The sequence below is a fragment of the Protomyctophum bolini genome (genome assembly GCF_963924005.1).
Source record: "Protomyctophum bolini genome assembly, chromosome: 12".
Lineage (NCBI taxonomy): Eukaryota > Metazoa > Chordata > Actinopteri > Myctophiformes > Myctophidae > Protomyctophum > Protomyctophum bolini.
In genome coordinates, this window is record NC_137873.1 from 28938086 (window position 1) to 28960041 (window position 21956).

General features: G+C 40.2%; 1 protein-coding gene across 1 annotated transcript; it reads right to left on the reverse strand.

The window, feature by feature from the left end:
• Nucleotides 1-118: 118 nt before the first annotated feature.
• LOC308324968 (transient receptor potential cation channel subfamily A member 1-like) lies at nt 119-21704 on the reverse strand. The gene is made up of 27 exons (XM_080777324.1): nt 21583-21704; nt 21106-21256; nt 20102-20277; nt 19642-19749; nt 18968-19076; nt 16999-17144; nt 14065-14201; nt 13852-13900; nt 13144-13243; nt 12372-12472; nt 11141-11310; nt 8128-8292; nt 7820-7934; nt 7213-7379; nt 6325-6418; nt 5632-5691; nt 5195-5290; nt 4787-4857; nt 4230-4386; nt 4012-4101; nt 3602-3771; nt 2865-2994; nt 2593-2778; nt 2439-2507; nt 1774-1872; nt 1313-1419; nt 119-575 (listed from the first exon to the last, which is right to left on the reverse strand). Exons 1-27 carry the CDS (start codon nt 21694-21696, stop codon nt 428-430), a joined length of 3285 nt encoding a protein of 1094 aa, XP_080633450.1. The 5' UTR covers nt 21697-21704; the 3' UTR covers nt 119-427.
• Between the last annotated feature and the right edge of the window lie 252 nt (nt 21705-21956).

Sequence of the window (21956 nt, forward strand, 5' to 3'; positions counted from 1 at the left end):
GTTGATTAGTGTTTGAGATGAGTCAGCCTGTCGTCAGTTTGTTGGTTTTAGTGTACATCGAGATTCTATGTATTTGTTCACGACAAAAAATTACTGGACTTATAATTTAATTTGTCAATTGTTTACGGTAATCATTGAAATATGTGGCATGAGAGATTCCTATTCATAAGCTGTTACCTCTTCCTCAATTCAGATAGATAGATAGATAGATAGATAGATAGATAGATAGATGGATAGATAGATACGTTGTGAGCTGGTACATCGGCTATTTTCAAAAACTCTTGAATAATCCGAAAATCAGAAAAACATTAGCTCCACGCATAGCAAGAGACGGTTTACGGATTGCTCCATTAGGCTGAAATGGGATTATAGAGTATATAATATAAATTCTTAGTGGTCGACGTGCTCTTAGTTGTCCCACATGCTCTTAGTGGTAAGGAGGAGGCTGGTCCACCTGTCTGTGGTCCTGCATGGGCCCATCACGTTCCTCTTGTTCCAAGCTGATGTCCATCCTCTGGAGGATCAGTTTCAACAGCTCAAGCTGTTTCTCCTGCGTACTGGAGATCTCCCGCAATCTGAACATGAAGAGAACAGCACTTTAGTCACTCACAAGTGGAGAGAGACTACACAAGGAAGAAAAAGAAAACAAATCTCAAATTTATGGACCAGCATATCGTTGCCGTCGGGTGGAAATGGACGGATGGATGCTACACTTCTGGTTGGTTCTGGTAGCAAGTATGTTGTACTTAGACTGTTATAGTGTTAAGTATTAATGTGTTGATAGTGTTAATTGTTAGTAGTGTTAAGAGTGTTAAGAGGTACTGGTGGGTATTGTTAATGCTAAGAGTGTTGAGGGTGTTAATATACACCACAGTCCTCACACACAAATGAAGGAGCACAATGTCAGGCACATCGCATACTGTGCAATTAATGTCCAAAGCCATGCAATCAAATTCCACACAACACTGTACCACCAAGCCACCCTATAATTAAGAAATAATACAAGAGGCTGTGATATATCATGTTTATCACTTATCGTGATCTGATGTTGTAGGCTATTGCTTTTATCTCATGGATTTTGGATACGGGTTGGATATGAAGAGCAGTGGAATGCTTCTTTAGAGACATTAGGCATTCATAGGAGGTAACCATTAATGGGACTGCAGATTATAATTAACAAGGAACTGAATAAGCGGGAGGGGAATACTTTTAAACGTTATCCCAGTGTTTGTTTTACATTAATAAACAATGAACTGAAGTAACATTTGTATGTCAAATCATCCAACTCTAAGTATACTGTAGGTTTCCTCACCTGTACTTCTGTTTCCTGACTTCTCTCTCCAAAGGAAGAACCTCCTGGGAGGTGAATGACAGCTTCTGTTTAGTTCGCTCATCGCCCAGGAAAGCCAGAAGTCTCATCTGTTGGAAGAGAGAAACCAACAATGAGTGTGAGTATGAGAGTGTGTGTGTGTGTGTGTGTGTGTGTGTGTGTGTGTGTGTGTGTGTGTGTGTGTAGTAGTGGGTAGTGGGTAGTGACTGGCTCTCCTTGATGGAGGAACGACATCTGCCCGGGCTGTAAACACGTTTCCTTCAACGTTTTAGTGACATGATTCAGATACAACTTTGACGTTGTGTTTTCTCCATGTTTGTAGGCAAAGTAGGAACCTAACCTTTTTGGACTCTTAAGTTAAAGAGAAGATGTTTTTTTTGTGTATTTAAAATGCAGCAACTGTAGTCTGTGTAGCTTATGAACTCCTATGTGGAAATATTTACCCTTTTACATTTGTTGGGGTATTCTGTGATGGTGTCCTGGTCAACTCGCTTCAGTAACCAATATGGAAGCTTTTTCTCCAGATTGGTGTGAAGATCAATCTAGAGATAGAGAGAGAGAGAGAGAGAGAGAGAGAGAGAGAGAGAGAGAGAGAGAGAGAAGCCATCTGATTACTTTGACATACCGGTAACAAAAATATAGTACCAGAGCAAACACAGAGCATACACTGCGGCAGATACATATTCCTTGAAAATATATTGAGGATGACATTTTGAACATTGTAGCATCAATAACAGAGATAAGTAAGAATAACAAGTAGTAAGTAGAAGGTACAGAAAAGAGTTGTCCTGTCCGTATCGGTATTATTTTTGAGTATAAATGATCCTTAACAAAGATAATTTGTGTTGACTGCAGCAATAGTTATAACGGCATAAAAACGGCATAGCAATGGACTTTTCTTAGATTTTCGCCAGATAACCCCCTTTCGTATAGTGCACATGTTTTCCCTAATAGGCCCTAAGTCTTGGAAAGATTAAGAACAAAACACACAGGACACACTTATTAATGATAATAGAAAGTGGAAATGAAAGTAAATAAAAGATCTAAATTAAACATGTTAAACTATAATGACCCTGACTCTGAAAGCATAGGTCTAATTTCCACCCACCTGCATTGCAATCTGTTTCAGCACAGCATTGTTTTGCACCGCTGCAATATCACCAACGGCCAAACCAATCTGCAAAATACCATTATTTGTGTTACTTTTGAACAGGTTTATCTCTAAATGAGACGTCATACATTTGAAAAATTATTCGTCTTACCAGGAGGTTCATGAGCAGAATTGGCACCAGCAGAATGAACCAAATAAAGATGGTAAAGGTGAGGCCGGCGAAGGGAAGCTTTCTCTTAAGGTAAGGATCTCGGACATTTTCCTGGTAATTATAATCTCCCACCATCATCATAAAGGTTTCCATTAACAGGAGCACCAAATCCCCTTCAAGGTCATCCTGCAAATGATTAGGGTTAACGGATCCATTACAAGTCTTATCATTCTTTCCTGTGAAATTGTTAATGATAAGAGTTAAACAAATACCAGATGTGCCATCACGGCATAGAAGGACAGAGCGAAGGCCAGGATGAGGAAGAAGAAGAGATTACCGATGACGAGCAGAGTTTTGGCGATCTCCCTGAACATCACCACATAGATCCCAATACTTTCAAACCTGCATAAGAATTGATACATACAGTAGAGTAGAGTATACACTTTAAGATTATTACCGGTAATTATCTTAAAGTCTTGCTGTCGGCAAAAACCGTGTGTGTGTGTGTGTGTGTGTGTGTGTGTGTGTGTGTGTGTGTGTGTGTGTGTGTGTGTGTGTGTGTGCGTACGTGCGTGTGTGTGTGTGTGTGTGTGTGTGTGTGTATACGCGCACGTATGTGTATGAGGTCAGTTGCACATAGGACAGCACAAGTATGTCTGTGGGTTTTATAAACACTTGAACAATGCATGTCAGGATCGGGAAAAATGCAAGTTGGGAATATGTGCCACTCGGTTATGCCATACCCGCTGTACCCGTTGTCAGAGTAACTGTACCCATCTCTATGTATGCACAGGTACTGTATCTGTATGCACAGACACAGGTACTGTGTCTGTATGGTACAGGTACTGTGTCTGTGTGCACGGGTACTGTGTCTGTATGCGGGTACTGTATATCTGTCTGTTGTCAGAGTGCCTGAACACAGTTGTTTTTTTCAATTTCCTGAAAAGTAACTGTTTTGGTCTACAAGGTTTTCCACCCAACAATAATGGTAAATGTCTGTATTCAGTACCGTTGTAGGTAGAAGAGGAAATTGATCCAGGATATGAGGACCGCCACTGCGCCAGCTTGCCAGTTCCAGAGTGACTTGCTGTCCATCAGTAGAGGGATGACAAAAGCCAGCGAGCTCAAGGCAGACGTCCAGTCGAGCAGGTTGGTAAAGTCATGGAAATATTCCCAGCGCTCCACACAAAGACAAGAGATAAATACCAACACAAGGTCATAGATTCAGAGCATAAATCCTTCTAAGATTTAAGGCTTAAAACAAAAAAAGCTCTCTTCAAGCTCTTGCAGAGCTTGAAGATTTACAATTTGTCTTTGATTTTCACTGATTTAGCAGAATGTTCTATTTTTGAACTCTATTTAAATTATTACAAGGTACCACATTTATTCAGATTTTACAGAGCGAGATAGTCCAGTTACCTGGACTACAATCTGCAACAGCTCCTTGAACACCATGTACAAATTCATTGCCAACACCAGGAACATACAGATGCTGATCAAGTAAGGTTGCTAGGACAAGGAAGTACACAGGTTATTGTTCGTTATTTTTCACATGATCAGTTCTACTGTGCATCTCAATACAGAAAAGGAGAAACAAGGCCCACAAATTAATAAAGACAGTGAGTGTATTTTCTCACGTTGTCCATTGAAGTGCGGACCGGGGTGCGACCTTCGGGGCTGCTGGAGTTGCCATTTAAATGAGGTCTCAGGGTGAGGATGAGGTGGGTGAGAGGCAGCAGACCCAGAGAGTACACTGAGAGGTTCAACAGGTGCACGATTACACCATAGGCTTTCCTGGTGGTGGGATAGAATTATTATATTAGAGTCGAAAATGATGTGTTCTCCAATTGTTTCCACCTATTGATAAAATGGCAGTTTACTGTAGAAGGCTTGCTTAAAGCAAGAAATAGGAGCTTTCCATAATGTTTCACCCACTACAACCTTTTAAAGCTGGGTTTGTTGTGACCACATTAAAATAGCTATATCCTTGAACTGTAAAATTATCAGACGAATAAGAATAACAAGCACATTTATGTTTTGTAGTGCTACTAAGCTATACTGTGCCGGCATTAGTTTACAAATACGCTTGCCATGCAAGCCTGAACTTTCTAACAAAATTTCTCTGTGGCTTGTTTCTATTTTATGGGTACATTTAAACAGAAAGTGTAGCTCCAAATAGGCATCTAATACTTACCACTTCATCAACAGATATTTCCTGCATACAGGATGGGTCAACAACTCAACACGGTTGAACTTCACCAAAGTCTAAACAACAACAATAACAACAATAACACACTAAATAAACATATGTACAGTATGCATCTACAGTACACTAACATCATAGTTTATCTATCCCTCCTGCCCCCAAACGGTAAATGTTATGGTTGCAACAGTGCGGCGCTACATTCATCTCCCCCATTTTGTGCGTGTGTGTGTGTGTGTGTGTGTGCGTGCGTGCGTGCGTGTGTGATATTAATTAATTATCATTAAAATCGTAATAATGTGTCAATTATCTGGGGACCCACAATATCCTCACAGCTCACCAGTGGGCCCGGCCCACAGGTCGGGAATCGCCGGTCCCGGCTTTATGATTCATACTTACATTCAAAGCAGCAAGAGGATTGATCTTAAGGGTGTCTATTTGTCTCTTCTTCATAATTTTGACAGGTGCCTGAAGCCATCGGAAATTATAACTGATCTGTAAACAAAAGAACAACAGCACTTACCCAACATTTCCTTTTACGTGTGTGTGTGTGTGTGTGTGTGTGTGTGTGTGTGTGTGTGTGTGTGTGTGTGTGTGTATGTGTGTGTGTGTGTGACGTGTGTGTGTGTGTGTGTGTGTGTGTGTGTGTGTGTGTGTGTGTGTGTGTGTGTGTGTGTGTGTGTGTGTGTGTGTGTGTGTGTGTGTGTGTGTGTGTGTGTGTGATATCATCAATATGATGTCGTGACTGGCCTGGACTCAATAGGCCATGCCTGACACGGAACTCCACAATATGGGCATAAAAGGGACACAGACAGACGGGTACAATGGGTACTTACAGAATAGTTGGAGCTGGTGATGTCCTCCGCTGATTCTGTTATGCAAGTGTCCAAAAGCGTCTACAGACAGCCACAGTACTATGAGAATCAATTCCATTCTAGACAGGCTTCTGATATACAAAATGCACACACTCTCCTCTGTGTTCTGTTCTGCTATAAGATACTATCTTATAGCAGAATGCCAGAGGGTTGGCATGTAAAGAAGGGGTTGGAAAGAGATGCTCTACCAATTTCCATTTTAGCCAGGACATCCCAGTAGTATCCCTTTTCTGAGCATGTCATAATTGGTTAATATTCAGCAAATAAATAAATAAATAGCCAGTCTACAAACTCACAGTGTCTTATTATGTGCTGTGAGCTTGTAGAGCTGCTATTCCCATAATGTTTTTGAGATGTCTGAAACAAATAATAAAATGTACTCGCAACGCCATAAAAAAAGCATCCGTGACCCAAAACGGGTGGCAACGGACAGCAGTATAGATGTTTGGACGACACTGAGCTAATCCGCTTATTGGCCAGGTAGGCCTACAGTATGTTCTTATTGGCGGTAGGCCTACAGTATGTTCTTATTGGCCAGGTAGGCCTACAGTATGTTCTTATTGGCCAGGTAGGTCTCCAGTATGTTCACAGAGAAGGATGAATTACAATAAGTTCAATCAACATCATGCAAAACATCTGCTCTATAAAACTGACCTTGAATGCCTCGGGTAGAGTCTCAATCATTTCTAAACTAACATGGCGCCGGATGGATGATGTCATACTGAATGCATACATAGCTTCCATGCATCTGTATCACATACACAGGCATACAAAAACAATTCAAGTATAAACGGTAAGATAGATTTATGCCTAAATGTGTTGTGGTGTTGTGTTGAAATATTAGGGGCAAATACAAAGCATTTTTATCTGAACATGAAAAAACCTCTTTTGCTCTGTGTGTCTTTGAGCAAACACTGAACCAATGCAAAATTCAAGACGTGCTCTTCTGTGGCTGACCATCCACTTGAATGACGTCTAGAGCAAAGGTGGCCAAATGAGAAACAGAAAATATTATGGAGGGCCAGGCCAAAAGGTTGAACTCAATTCTGCATGATATTAATTCTATTTCTATATAAAAAAGCAGTAAATGGCATTGTTTTGACAAGCTGGTAAGAGTATACAGTATATTATTAATATATAATACTTAGTAGTCCATATTTTGTTGAAACCTCTCCATTCTGCATCCACATTTTTTATGTTTTTTGTCGTCACAGTGTCATGAACACACTATGTTCATAACATGGGGCCTGTTTTTACCTTTCATAAGGAAACAAGAAGATTCTATATGTAGCACTGCTCCTTTAACATTCCAAGCATTCGTTTTGCACAACAAACACTCCTTGGGCTAAAAATGGCCATAGCCGTCATGACAAATGTGATGAACACTGCGACTATGGCACAAAACTATGTTCTGAGCATGTAGATCGGCTATAGCGATACATAGGGTTAAATTGGTTAAAGTGTTACATTTTGATGCTATTTCAACTCATTTCCCAGACCCCACTGTGAGAACCACTGAAACTGAATAGAGGCAGTGCAGACCTGTCACTATTCACAATGGTGTCACTTGTCTCCTTCTTCCCGTTGAGCACTGCCTCATGGAGAAAAGAGGAGTCCATCTTGTTGAGTGTCAGCTGGGCCCCTCGGTTCAATAATAAGAGTACGGCTCTAGTATGCCCTCTTCTAGCACACAGATGCAGAGCGGTGTTCTGAAAAGAAACGATCCACACCAAATGCGTTTAGTTAGCAGATCTACAAACTCACATGAGGTCATTGACAGTAATTGACTTTTCATGACTTAGCAGCAATACGTTGTGCAGTGTGACATCCACTCTGTCATCAGTAACCTTACCTGTGTGCTGAATTCTAACTATGCTTTCTTTTTTCTAGTTCTGCATCAGGCAGGATGTTTGTATAGGGTGTATAGTACTTTTGACATTGCCCATCTATGTCCATATTCTCCTACTCTATACATCTCCCATATTTCATTTTTATTTGAGAAGCTGTAGTGTATAGTCACTTGCTAACATTGTCAAGATTGTATTGATTCTATATGGGACATTTGGGAGTGACTTTATAACAAAGCTTGCAAATGGATATTCCTGGACACATTAACCGCCTTGTGAAAAGCATGAAAATCATGGTTAACCCCTTCTTCGTCAGTTCTGTCCAGGAGGTCGAGGTCAGAGGTCAGCAGAGTGGACATGGTGTTGGTGTAGCCCTCCAATGCTGCATAGTGTAGACTGGTTCTGCCCTGGTAGTCACTGGAAAGCAACAAATGACACCTCTGTTGATAAATGCCAATAAATCACTCATAAGTTAAAGGTTTTTTAAACTTCACTGAAACAGAGTGCCTTGGTTTTCCTTTGTTCTATTGTTGAACACTCGCCAAGGAGCACCTGTTTGCAGTTATTTTAGATCTTTGTATTCAGTGTTCTATTCCTTCCCAAAACATGCCTGTGAAACAGTGCGCCTCTACGGAGCAAGAGCTCCACCACTTGGACATGGCCACCATGGGATGCCAGGTGCAAAGGTGTCATTCCCCTTTCATCCCCCTCGTTCAGCAGCCGGGTGTCTGTCATGCTGTCCAGCAGTTTCTCACAAGTGTTGATCCTGCCATACCTGACGGGGCACAAAATGTTACACATTGTCAAAAAGAAATTGGTAATATTATTGTCTGACTGACTCAGTCCTCTGATACACTAATTTGTTGAATCCTGTTTGAACAGCATGTTTGCACTTTATTCATTTGCACAGCAGAGAAAGGCCCAGTCATGTTTTTATTATTGAATGCATTTTTACAGAAAATTGAGTAGTCATTTAATGTCCAGCTGGTGGCCACTCTACATAATGACTGAGTTAATCCACCTGTGGAGAAAGGCAAACAAATGTTGGGCGTCGTCATGATGGAGAGTGTGGCAGTTCAGCCTAGCTGCCACTGAGACTTTTAATACACAGGGTTATGGGTAAGTTTGAACTATTATTTATGTTGCAGGGAATTAGATTTGTTTGACTATATATATTGTGTGTTTGTTTGTTGATTGACTGATTGTTGACTCCATTGTAGGGAGCAACTACCAACTGGGTGTGGTGGGGAAAATGCCAACATTGGATTTGTGTAACATGGGAAATTGAGTACTAATTAATTATGTGTTTATATTATGTGGATATTTTTGAGTAATACATGTAATGTCTCTGGACATAGTCAAATGAACTGGTGTAATTGTGGATTAAATTAAGATTTGGTATGGTCCAGTGGGGGGGGCTTAGCCTATAAGTAGGGAGACCATGCTGCCACTGCCAGATAGATCAGTCAAAGTAGGACTGTGGAGGTGTGAGACCCATGAGGCCAATCTTTCTGGTTTCGGTTGTAAATACTTTTTGTTTCATTTTGATCCCTTGATTTGTGTGTTAAAGGTGAATAAAACAACCACCTCGTCTCTGCACTAAGGACTCTCTGGCCATCCTTTTCAATCATTTTCCAGTGTTTTTACTATTTTCAATCAGTGCCTTAATTCTGGCCTAACATATACTAACCACACTAGGAATAAATAAATTTGGCACCTCTATACTGTTTCCAGCCTGCTAAGACGGTCATTATCACACTCACTCTGCAGCAAAATGCAGGGCAGATTTCTTCTTTTTGGACTTTTGTTCCAGAGACGCATTGAGACAACTGAGCATGTTGTTGACCGAGTCCAGAACCCCAAGTCTATATAGTCTATATTGACATGTTACACATGTCAATATGATTATTTATTTTTAGGTAATATAATATTGTCATTGTTTGAACTGACTCAGTCCTCTGATACCTATGTTTGCACGTGTAATTTAACACAAATTTATTGAATCCTGTTTGCACAGCATGTTTGCACTTCATTAATTTGCACAGCTATATTTTGCGCAGCAGAGAAAGGCCCAGTCATTAATTTATTATCGAATGCATTTTACAGAACATTGAGTAGTAATTTAATGTCCAGCTGGTGGCCACTCATAATTACTGAGGAAGGCAAACAAATGTTGGGCATCATGATAGAGTGCAATATATTAGTGAAATAATTTCCATCTTTCACAACTGCAGTCGCAAGTTGATGATGTAATTCGCCCTGCATTTGTGGTCCAGCTCTATGGCCTGTATGGAATGCATGTGCTAATAACAATTAGCCTCATAACCTTATTAACACGTGCATTCCATAAATTCCATAGGTTTGGACTTGGACCACACCTGGACAAATGACATCCCCTGATGAACCACCCCTTTCAATTAGTGTAGCAAGATTAAGCCTGTACGGCTTAATAGCCAGGCATCCTTTTAAGGTGAGACACCCCAGGTGAAATCATGATTTTTCTTTTTTTTTTTTTTTTTGCTATTTTGCTTCCTAAACATGTTTTCTTTCAAACTAAAGCAAAATACACATTAAAAATACAGATTTAGATGTTTAGTTGGATAGTTTATTTAAGCCAATGACAGCTCGTTTTTCGGGGTGAAAAGCCACCATCTCTATTTTCATGATTGGTTGTTGGTACAAAGGAAGTGACCATATTTGGATCAGACCACAGTCAGCTTGAGGTCCAGACCTTTCCAATGATATATGCCATTATATGTTGTTGCCAAGGTTTGGATGAGATATTTTGTCTCAAAATAGTGGCTTCAAATAAAACGTTTTGGAATTTTACAATACAAATCTTTAAAGGCCGTTTTCTCAAAATAAGTTTTCCTCATACTTGGGACAAAGAATCTCCACTTCAGTTGAACTCACATACACCAAACTTTCCAGTCTTATTCATAACTATATTCCACAGACATTTACACATGGATTTGTTGATATATCATTCACAGCCTGATTTACATCACATTTTATACCAAAGAAATGCCGAAAATTGGGTTTTTTATGCCTGTTGACACTATTTTCTGATTTGTGGAGTGATAATTAGAGATATCAAAAATCCCATGTGTAATTTTCTTTGTCTCTAATGTGTCAACAAAATGAAATGATAATTTTGAACCTGGCTTTATCCGATCTTCAGATTTATCGTCCCGAAATGTATGCAAATTAGCGCATATAATGCCTAATTTGCATATTTAAACATATAATTTCAGAAAACTTGTAATACAAAAAATCTTAGTTTTAATATAAGTAATCAACTGGAGAAGTTTCATTGTGATAGCTATTATTTAACTTTTTTTCCCTATTCACCTGGGGTGTCTCGCCTTAAGTATTTATTGTATATAATTGGGTATTTTGTTTTTAGAACACCCCTTTGAATGGTGCAGTCTAATGTTGCAGTCTAGCTCACCTGGGCTGCCAGTTAACAAGAGAGAGTGCTGAGGGTGAGAAGCTGGACACGATGATTGGATGTGTCAGCTCATGTCCTTGTCATCTTTTATATGTTGAATAAATAAATAAATACACCATTTGGCACCTCTATACTGTTTCCAGCCTGCTAAGACGGTCATTATCACACTCACTCTGCAGCAAAATGCAGGGCAGATTTCTTCTTTTTGGACTTTTGTTCCAGAGACGCATTGAGACTCAGCATGTTGTTGACAGAGTCCAGAACCCCAAGTCTACAGGCATAGTGGAGGGGGGTGCAGCCCTCATGGTCCTCTGCGTGTAGGAGCTCTTTAACATTGCTCAGCTTGAGAAATAAAACATTAAAAACAGACAGTGAATCATAGAGACATATAGACACATATACTTCCCACAGATAAAAAAATAAAATAAACATTAATCACCTATATTTCTACACTTTTCTATTTTTTTTACCTAAAAACACCACAAACATGACATAAAACATACACAAGGACATAGAGGTGAAGCACCTGCCCACCACCATGGAAACAGATTATCTCTTTGGTGTTGATATACAGTACTTGTCCATGTTTTATCTTGGTTGTCAAAATAGAAATATAGCGTAAAATGTCTTAATTGCACGCACAGCAACAGTGGGTACTGGCTAAAGAAACTATAATAAGAGGTAGAGCCTGCCCACTGTCTTCCCGGTAAAGGAATCACTTTATTAAAGATTATGCAACATTTCGATCTTCATCAGGTCAGTATAATGTCTGTTGGATCACAGAAGAAGGCTTTTTTTTTTTTCATTCAGCCATTCATCCATTCATCCACCTTAATATTACATACCGGTAATTGTCTAATCGCAATAATTTTAGATAATCACAATAATTTCTTTATAATCGTCGAAATGAAAGAAAAAAATAGCAAAAATGAAATAGCAAGCTTATAACGTGTCACTTCATGGTGCGTTTTAGGCTTGTAGATCACTATTTTTAAATCTTTTTTTGTATAAAATTATTAAATATCTCAGTTATTTGTCATCTGCCCTGTGCAATGTTTGATTACGAGGCCTTAACCCATTTTGGGCGGGAACCCCTTTTGGTGTTTTAAACATTATGTTCTAATTTAACTATTGAAAAATAGCAGATCTACAAGCTCATAGCGCGCCACCGAGTTAAGTGGCGCGCTACGAGCTTGTAGGTCTGCTATTTTTGAAAAATCGGATTTAAGAAGATTTTTTTTAAATTTTGAGGTCAGGCCTAAATGGGTTAAAGGCAATCTGAAATTACATATTTATTTATTCATATTATGTTGTCCATGTTGTTGTTCATGTTCAATGCCAAAATCGCAATTTCTTTGTAAGAAGATTAATGGTGACAGCCATCCATCCATCCATGCCCTCACCTGGAGGACATCCAGAGTCAGATTATTCTGTCCCTTGGGCTGCAACATTACTAGATGGAGGAAGTTACAACCAGACTTGTCTTGGGTTTGCAGATCGGCCCCTTGAAAATGTAAGGAAGGCATATAATGCATTATTGAATTCTTAAAAATAAAATAAAAAATCCCCACAATACAGTAGCAGAGAAGTGAGAGAACAGTGTATAATTTATATTTATCAAGTTATAGATATACGCGGTGCCCATGGGGCCTCTAAGGCGGTGCTCGTTGGGCACTGGCCTACTTGGAATGATGCCAGTTGGAAATGAATGCCCCCCCCAGATATGTCTGTGTCCCTTTTATGGAGTTCTGTGGTCATGCCCAAATATGGTTGTGGTGTTGGGATGTCAGAACAGGCAAGCTTGTGGAGTTCTGTGTCAGGCATGCCCAAATATGGAGTGTTGTGAGGTCAGAACAGGCCAACTCCATATATGGACGCTGGGCAGGGGGTGGGTCCGACCAACTCGACACCGGGCACTGCACCCCCTGCGGTGGTGTGGAACGCGTGTGTCATTTTGAAGTCGGTGGGGCTCGAGACTTGGTGCATTTATAGATAAATATTATGATAGTAAACATCTGTCTGTCTGGCTCAAAGTAAATAGTTTTGGTAACTAAAGAATACATTTTCAGGTCGCGATACCAATGTCATCCAATTAGGAGAGAGAACGCATACAGCATAAACACTGAACAAAGACTATCTAGAAGTGATTACTCTCTGAAAGTGGCTTTCACTCACCATTTGAAAGGAGTACTTTGATTGTTCTCCAGGCACGACAGCTGGATGCTAGTAGCAATGGGGTGTGTCCCTTACAATCAGTGGCATTTACATCTGCTCCCTGGAAAAGATGCACCATTTACTGTGGTATATACAACCACTCATCCATGGCCTGTGATTCATCATAATGACAACACTGTAAATGGTTTCTTTGTGTAAATTGTTAGCACAGGGGAATTGACTCTACTATAAATATTGTTATTTAGATATAGTGAAGAAAGGTGGATGTGGATGACTCGGTATCCGTCTATTTACCAGTGCTCCACAATGCACGCACGCACGCACAATAAATAAACTGGCATGCGGGTACAGGCCTGCACTGATAAATAATAATAATTTATTTGGCTCGATTGTGTGTAAGGAGCAGCCTGGCCCTTTTGGGGGTTTGACTTGTTCGTGATGCCTGATTTGTGTGGCATGTGGTAGTTAGGACACTATAATGGTTTCTGAATGTTACTCAATGAGTTTTAACAAGGTTTAGACACATTCACATTTTCTGAACAATTTGAACTGTTACTGTACCTATAGTTTCCAAATGATTGGAGGAAAACAAAGAACATTATTAGAGCATTAAGGAATCAACATACTTCAAAGGACTTCTCACTATAGTGTTGAAGTGCTAATTTAAGCAGTCTTAACAAAATGTTACTTAGTTACATAGTTACATACCATTGAAATAAGGTATTCAGCCAACTCGCTGTGGTCAAATAGTGTCGCTCTGTAAGGGAAATGCGCGCACACACACACACACACACACACACACACACACACACACACACATGCACAGCCCTCAGAAAACTTTTTGTTAAGATATTGCGATGATCTCAATAGTTGTTTACCGTTCACTATATACGTATGTTTTCATTTCATTAAATCACTCACTTGTGTAGTGGTGTCTGGTTGGCTCCGTCGCGGATGTTGATGACATCACAGCTTTTGGTATATGATGACAACATAAATTTTACGGCCTCAATGGAGCCCTGGGTGCATGCGAAGTGGAGTGCTGTCGACTTATCACTCTGGAAAGCAGAGAATGGATGTTACAGCAGCGGTTGATTCAGAATACTGCTGCTCAAGTCACATTTATTTATATATAGCACATTTCATATGACAAGTGCCTACTCAATGTGCTTCAAGTCCTTAGTATTACTATACCATGAAAGTGGATCATAGCACTCCAGTTCTCAGATTCTCTTTCAAAGAATTGATTACATTGAATACAAAGTAAAGTTTTGCATTAAATGGTTTAGGACCAAAGCAGCATTTGGTTTTATCCACCACAAACCTTATTTATTGTATCTGGAACAAATTCCCAGAGAACTGCAGGTTTATTTTATATACTATTAACTCTTGAACTATTCGTTTCCTTTGTACTGTCTTATATGTTTATTTTATTTTTTATGCTTTTGCCTGACCTAATGGCTATAATGCTATATGATGACTAATGCAGCAAGGTTACACAAGAGAACAACAGGCTGAGGGGATGTCTGTTAAGCAGACGTCTTTCTCGAATCATTTAGAGGAAACCACACACTATACTTTGGGAAATGCAACAGATCTAATTGAAGTTAATTTAATTTATGATGGTACAGAGTTGTTTAGAAGGTTTAACCACATTTCCGCCATCTTAAGAGGGCGTAACCGTAACATAATATGATAATGCAACAATTATGGTTTATGAGTGTCTGCGGTGGTTTCACCACCACTCTAATACATACTCAGCAATGAGTAATGCAAAAGAAAATTCACAGCACAAAAGAGGACTGAAATGTGTTCTCTTTTTATTTCTACAATTGCCAGCTTAAAAACATGGCGACCAATTAATATTATTAGCCTAAGTGTCCCCTTTTAGGTGTTGATATTTGTCAAATACATTTGCACATACATGTAAATTGTCCTGGTTTGCATTAACCCCTCCAAACTATATTTTAGGAGCAGCGGTCGCTATTAATGGGCTTTGTGTGTGTGTGTGTGTGTGTGTGTGTGTGTGTGTGTGTGTGTGTGTGTGTGTGTGTGTGTGTGTGTGTGTGTGTGTGTGTGTGTGTGTGTGTGTGTGTGTGTGTGTGTGTGTGTGTGTGTGTGTGTGTGTGTGTGTGTGTGTGTGTGTGTGTGTGTGTGTGTGTGTGTGTGTGTGTGTGTGTGTGTGTGTGTGTGTGTGTGTGTGTGCGTGTCTAGACTGCGTGTCTAGACAGCTAGACTGCAAGTATTACCAACCAAGTACAAACTGTCAATCTGGTACCCTGACATTGATTGATTGATTGAAATATGTATTAACAGTTTGCAGAATTACAGTACATTTCAAGCACAAACTCAATACAAAGACTGTTAACTGTGAGTGGACGACCCAATTAAGCATTACACTTGTTTACAAGAGGGTCCACCATGTTCAATTCATCAAAACATTTAGAGACGTACAAATAGACACTTCTATATCAAAGAACAGAACAGGAATTCATCATAAAGGAGGTAAAAAGGGAAAAGAAACATACAGTGGGGGAAAAAGAGGGGGATTCAGATTTTACGGGGGCCAGTTTCGAATTGCAGCTGTCCGTAGGTGCCCTTTGAGAGCGGTTTTGAAGGAGTCAAGGGATTCGCATGTCTTAATGACTGTTGGTAGGGCGTTCCACATTTTGGTGGCATAGGAGCGAAAATAATTTAGTCCCTTGTTTGTGCCGAATCTGGGCTGTACATGGTTTGTTGCACTCCCATGGTGTTGTGGGTGTGGACTTCGTTAACATTAAGGAAGTATCTAGACAGGTACATGGGTATCTTGGTGGTGTATTGAATCTTGTGGACCAGACCCATTGCAAGATGCTGTACTCTGTCGTCGACCCTAAGCCATTCCAGCCTGTCAAAGTGGGCAGGGGTGAGGTGGGTTCGGGGGGTGAGGCCAAGTAGGAGCCTGACCAGTTTGTTTTGGGAAGTCTGGGGCCTAGTTTTAAAGGCCTTTGAGGTGCTGTGGTACCAGGAGGTGCATGCATAGTCAAAAACCTTGTACAAGGGCTCCTGTTAAGGTCTTCAAGGTGTTTTTGTTGACCAGTGAGGAGATCCTGTAAAGGAATCTTGTTCTTTGGTTGACTTTTTTTTATTACGTTGGTGGCCATTTTATCACCGGAAAGATTAGCCTCCAGTATGGAACCTAGGTAGGTAATTTCATCTTTACGTGTGATAACATTGTCACCCACTTTAACCAAGAAGCCATTTGCCTTGTTGAGATTACTATTAGATCCAAAGAGAATGGATTCAGTTTTTCCCAGGTGTAAAGATAGTTTGTTATCAGCGAGCCAGGTGCAGATTCCACACTCCACTTTGCATAAAACCATCATGATTCTGAATAACACCTACAATCCATTGCACACATAACAAATGGATGTAGTGCATACACATTTTTTTATATTGCTCGCCACAACTGTATTGTTGACCTAGTGTCTGATGCAGTTTGAAAATATAATTATGCCAACAGTGTAGCAATGTATAAACAAAACATTCAAGACTAAACCGGATTGGTTTAGTTGTGCATGTGATGTCTTTGCTAACATCCCAAATAGGTACACCTGATTTTGTTGACACCAGCCACAAGGAAGTCCTGATTTTGGAGGTGGGCTGTGTCTTTGATTTGTACATAGACTGATATTTGGAAGCCTGGGCCATGTACATAAACTGACCACAAGTGGCCTAACAATAGCTGGCATGACTAAGAGCAAAGGCAAACAACTTGCCAAATACTGCTCTGTTTCAGCTGTTATAAGCTGTGTGTGTGTGTGTGTACGTGTGTGTGTGTGTGTGTGTGTGTGTGTGTGTGTGTGTGTGAGAGACCTGTTGCTGGTCGATACTGGATCCCATCTCAATAAGGAGTCTGATGACTTCCAAATTCCCACCACGGACTGCTAGGTGCAGAGGGCTGCAGAAATACTTATCCACATAGTTTACGTGCGTCTCAATAGAGTAACCCAGCTCCTCTCCTATACAAAACACAAAGAGGGAGTGAGGGAGAAAGCAAGAGAAGGGGTACAAAGGAGGAATGAGAAGAAGAGAGAGAATGAAATTAGAAAGGAAGAGACACAAGGATATGGTTGAGATAGCAAAGAGTAGAGAGTGCCTGCATACATTTTGCAGAATTACAGTACATTTCAAGCACAAACTCAATACAAAGACTGTTAACTGTGAGTGGACGACCCAATTAAGCATTACACTTGTTTACAAGAGGGTCCACCATGTTCAATTCATCAAAACATTTAGAGACGTACAAATAGACACTTCTATATCAAAGAACAGAACAGGAATTCATCATAAAGAAGGTAAAAAGGGAAAAGAAACATATACAGTGGGGGGAAAAGGGGGGGATTCAGATTTTACGGGGGCCAGTTTCGAATTGCAGCTGTCCGTAGGTGCCCTTTGAGAGCGGTTTTGAAGGAGTCAAGGGATTCGCATGTCTTAATGACTGTTGGTAGGGCGTTCCACATTTTGGTGGCATAGGAGCGAAAATAATTTAGTCCCTTGTTTGTGCCGAATCTGGGCTGTACATGGTTCGTTGCACTCCTATACAAAACACAAAGAGGGAGTGAGGGAGAAAGCAAGAGAAGGGGTACAAAGGAGGAATGAGAAGAAGAGAGAGAATGAAATTAGAAAGGAAGAGACACAAGGATATGGTTGAGATAGCAAAGAGTAGAGAGGAGTGCCTGCATACATTGTCTGGTGGCTTCTGTGATAAATCATTTTATGATTGTCTTTTTGAATATTTTTGTGTACAGAAATGTGACTTTCAAAGACGATACAGCAATGATCAAATAACGCAGACTTTAGCCACTCACAGCGATGTTCGATATGTCCAGGCCTTTGTAAATTATCAGGTCTAGACTCTAGACTAGAGTGTGTCTGTAGTCATGTCATGTATTTGTTTGTTCATTTCACCAGACCTACATATTCAAAAGAGGTACAATTTCCATGCAATCCTGCCTGCATTAGAAGTAATCTTTGAACAGAATGGCAACTCCACTGCTTGTTTTGCTTCGTAGTGAGGTCACAGATGTAGTAGTTCTACCCATACTTCGCTAAAGGTTGAAAGTATAATACCTGATTATGATCAATAATAAACTCATTGATTGCTTTAGCCTACCAATCAACAATCTAACGTTGAAAAATGCAAATTTTTATAAAGTATTATCTGCCCGTTTCTTTGAAGACAGGTTGTGCCTGAATGCATGTTAAATTTCCTATATTTCCAGAACTGGGATCTTTCTGGTTCCGTGTTCTGATAGCCTATCAAAGCAGGAATTTTGGAGGCGAAATGAGCATTGGGTCCTGACTTATACTGTTGAATGAAGGCAATAGGTGTTAGTTGCTAGACCCTGTTGATATCAGCTCTCAAATGTATTTTGTAAACCATTGGAAGCATGCTTGGCTTGTCTGTAGAGGACAGAGTTAGATTTTGATGGTGTCCTGGAGGAACGTTGGCGGACGGACATGACAGTGGCGTTTTTGTGGGGGCAAACGCTTTCTGGGACAGATGTCTCCGTCAATAAACAATGTAAATAATGCAGAGAGAATCGGACCTCAAAGAGACCTGTAGTCTTTTTAAACAATGAACCTACAGTAAAATCTGTCTAAACAACATGCTATCTCTAGTCTCCCTATTTGGGAAGGGACAAAAAATACATGAAAATGTATTTTTTTTAAAGCGCATTTCCATTTGCTTAGCTGGGCAGGAACAATAAAGGATATCATATTTGTATATTGTACATATATCATTTGCCTGGAGCCAGGCGGTGTTTTATGGTTGACTTACCTTTGTGAAGAACTACCTCCAGGGACCTCCTGGCTCCAGCAACGGCAGCTGCGTGGATGGGATAATATCCCAGTTTGTTTTGTTGACACAGCTTCCCTCCGTGTTTGTACTACAGTAGAGCAGAGGACCACAATATCAAAATCAGCATGTCGGGAACACAAATGTTTGTAATAGCCTTGTTAATTTGGTTTTGACTCATGTAAATATCTTATGTATCACAGCGCATTTTAAAATAACGCAGCAAATTGCTCAGGGATTAAAAGCAAGTTTTCAAAATGAAGCCCAACCACAGAAGGACTCGGACGTCGATATGAGTTTATCATATCCAAATTGAATAAATCCAACTTTAGGCAAGGTGACTTCTCCACATTTTCAGCTGAATGGTTACAACTTTTACAATCTGCATCCATTTGAAAATTTAATTTTCTCAGCTTGGCTGCCAATGTCTGTTGGGTGCATGTGACATTTTGTATTGTCATTATTGCCCTTGATTACCAGTAGGCCGTTTATCGTTGCCATTGCAATCATTTATCACCCAACTATGGATTTAGGGATTTAAGGGATATAGCGTTACTATGTACTGTACTAGATAGCCTTAATGACTTTGTACTGTAAGCTTAACAGTGGAGCGTTAAGGAATAGGGTTGTTTGTACTGTAGTGTAGGCTCACTCACCAGTATTTTCAGAGCTTCGTGATTGTCCACAGAGCAGGCCATGATAACAGCTGAGTTCCCCAGTTCCCCTGTGAGATCAGCATTGGTGATACCATAGGACAGTAACGTCTACGTACACGCACACACACACACACACACACACACACACACACACACACACACACACACACACACACACACACACACACACACACACACACACACACACACACGAAAGCAGAGTTTAACATGAGTAATATATTGCGTTGCTCTGCAAGAGGCTAGCCAGGGTCTGTCTGGAGCTAAACTCACCCCCATGCCATAATGATGTTTTGTAAATATTTTACTTGACTTTCATATAGATTAATGTGTGATCCACAAAGCCACACAGTTTGAAAATACCCCAAGATCCACATCTTGTTGGTTTAGTTTTATTACATTCGGAAATCAATAAGTAAGATGAAAATGAACAAACCCTAACCTCTACTAATTCGTTGTAATGCAGGTTGACAGCGAGATGCAAAGGGGACATAGATTGATTGTTGAGCAGGTTGGGGTCGGCTCCTAGGTCCATCAGGCATACACAGCTCTGTCTCTGCCTTTTCTGCACTGACCAGTGTAACGGAGTATTCCCCTCCATATCCGTGATGTTCACATCTACATGGCACATTCACAACACGTGAATAAATTAAAGAAGACAGTGGGTGGAAAGACAAATAACAAAATGTCAAAATGTTTGCTCTTGGGTTTCAAAATGATGCACAATGTTATATAATCCGTATACAAAACTTTGGGCCTGTTGCGACATGTTGTGATTTTGTACATCTGCTATTTTCGCACGCACGCAAGCATGCACGTGTAAGATCGTGATGTGATATTGCAGAATGAGAAACGGGGAGACTCGGGTAGTAACATCTCTTCAATAAACATGGTTTATTAGAAAAGGTTACAAGTCAATTTGGCTGACATTGTGTGTCCGATGCGAGGGACGCCAACTGAGTCCGCTGCCAGTCCGTGAGTTCAGTTGCAGTACATCTCCAGTCCGAGGCTGAGTCTATCTTTGATACAGTCCATCTTGTACAGTCCAAGTCTATATGAGTCCATCTCTGTCTAAGTCTAAGTTCCTTTGTTCAACCATGTTACTTATAGGGGGAATTACCATGAGTGTCTATGTACGGGCAATATATCTGTGTGTGCGCTTGATCAAGTGTACCCCTCAAAAATATGTATGTGAGTTGATGTAATCCAGCTGTGGGGGCTGGCCTATCGTGTGTGTGTGGCTGTGTGTGCTTGTCTGTGTCTCCTTATACAGTATGTCTCTCTGCCAGTGAGCTAGTGTACTTTACCTAAATAAGTGTAATATTGTATATTAAAATGTCCAGAAGATACTTAAAGTCCACACACACACACACACACACACACACACACACACACACACACACACACACACACACACACACACATGCACACAGCACATGTACACACCTTGTAGTCCGATGACTTCCACTATGCTCCGTATAGTGTGATCATGGCCCCCTGCTGTGGCATGGTGGAGAGGGCTGGCTTCGGCACTGTCCCTGATACCCAGGTAGTCACTGTGCTTCCTTAAAGCCTCTGAGTTGCCATTCTTAGCCCACTGGTACATCAGTTAAGAATTTAAAGTGGAATTGTTAAATACATTTCTTCCGACTTAATTCCCATTTATTTCCAAATGACATGGGTATGAATTTGTATTTCTATTGATCAACTATCTTTCAAAAATCTTTTTTTTCCTTCTTTTTTTTCAAGTTCATTTTTGTGCCCCTTTTCTTTTTTAGAATTCCCCTCCCGCCAATCTGTAGGCAGTGTCAGTAAGCACTCAGATGTTGGTCCAAATGACATTGTCCAACATCGTACTGGCCAATATTTGAAGAAAAGAAAAACATATAGACATGTCTATCTTTCAAAAGTTTCAAAACTCACCTCAAATACTTTGGTGGAAATCTCAGCAGTGTCATCTCCCACCATGACATTGTGGTAAATGTTGCTCATTACAATGTTGTTCTTTGACATGTTCACTGGATCGCCTTGACTCATGGAGGCATTTCTACTGTGGTTTATAGTTTATACAATGATGTAGAGTCCCAAAAGAGCACTGTTCGGGGGAGATCGTCTGTAATTATATTCAAAATTATACAGTATAATTATAGAGATTCTTCATAAACGGAGAAATATAAACGTAACTAACTTGTGAAAAACTAAACTTCGACATCCATTTACATCATCATCTTGCATCATCTAGGTACCCTTAATGCAGAGTAGTTGCAAATACAATCAGTCTTATTCTTCTATACAGT

Excerpts from the sequence above, each read along its gene's own strand:
- LOC308324968 (XM_080777324.1), bottom strand. The coding sequence starts at position 21,696 with ATGAGTCAAGGCGATCCAGTGAACATGTCAAAGAACAACATTGTAATG. Across the intron at positions 20,278-21,105 it reads GGAAGTCATCGGACTACAAG|ATGTGAACATCACGGATATG; the intron begins GTGTGTACATGT and ends TGTGCCATGTAG. Across the intron at positions 5,692-6,324 it reads CTCTACCCGAGGCATTCAAG|ACGCTTTTGGACACTTGCAT; the intron begins GTCAGTTTTATA and ends GGCTGTCTGTAG.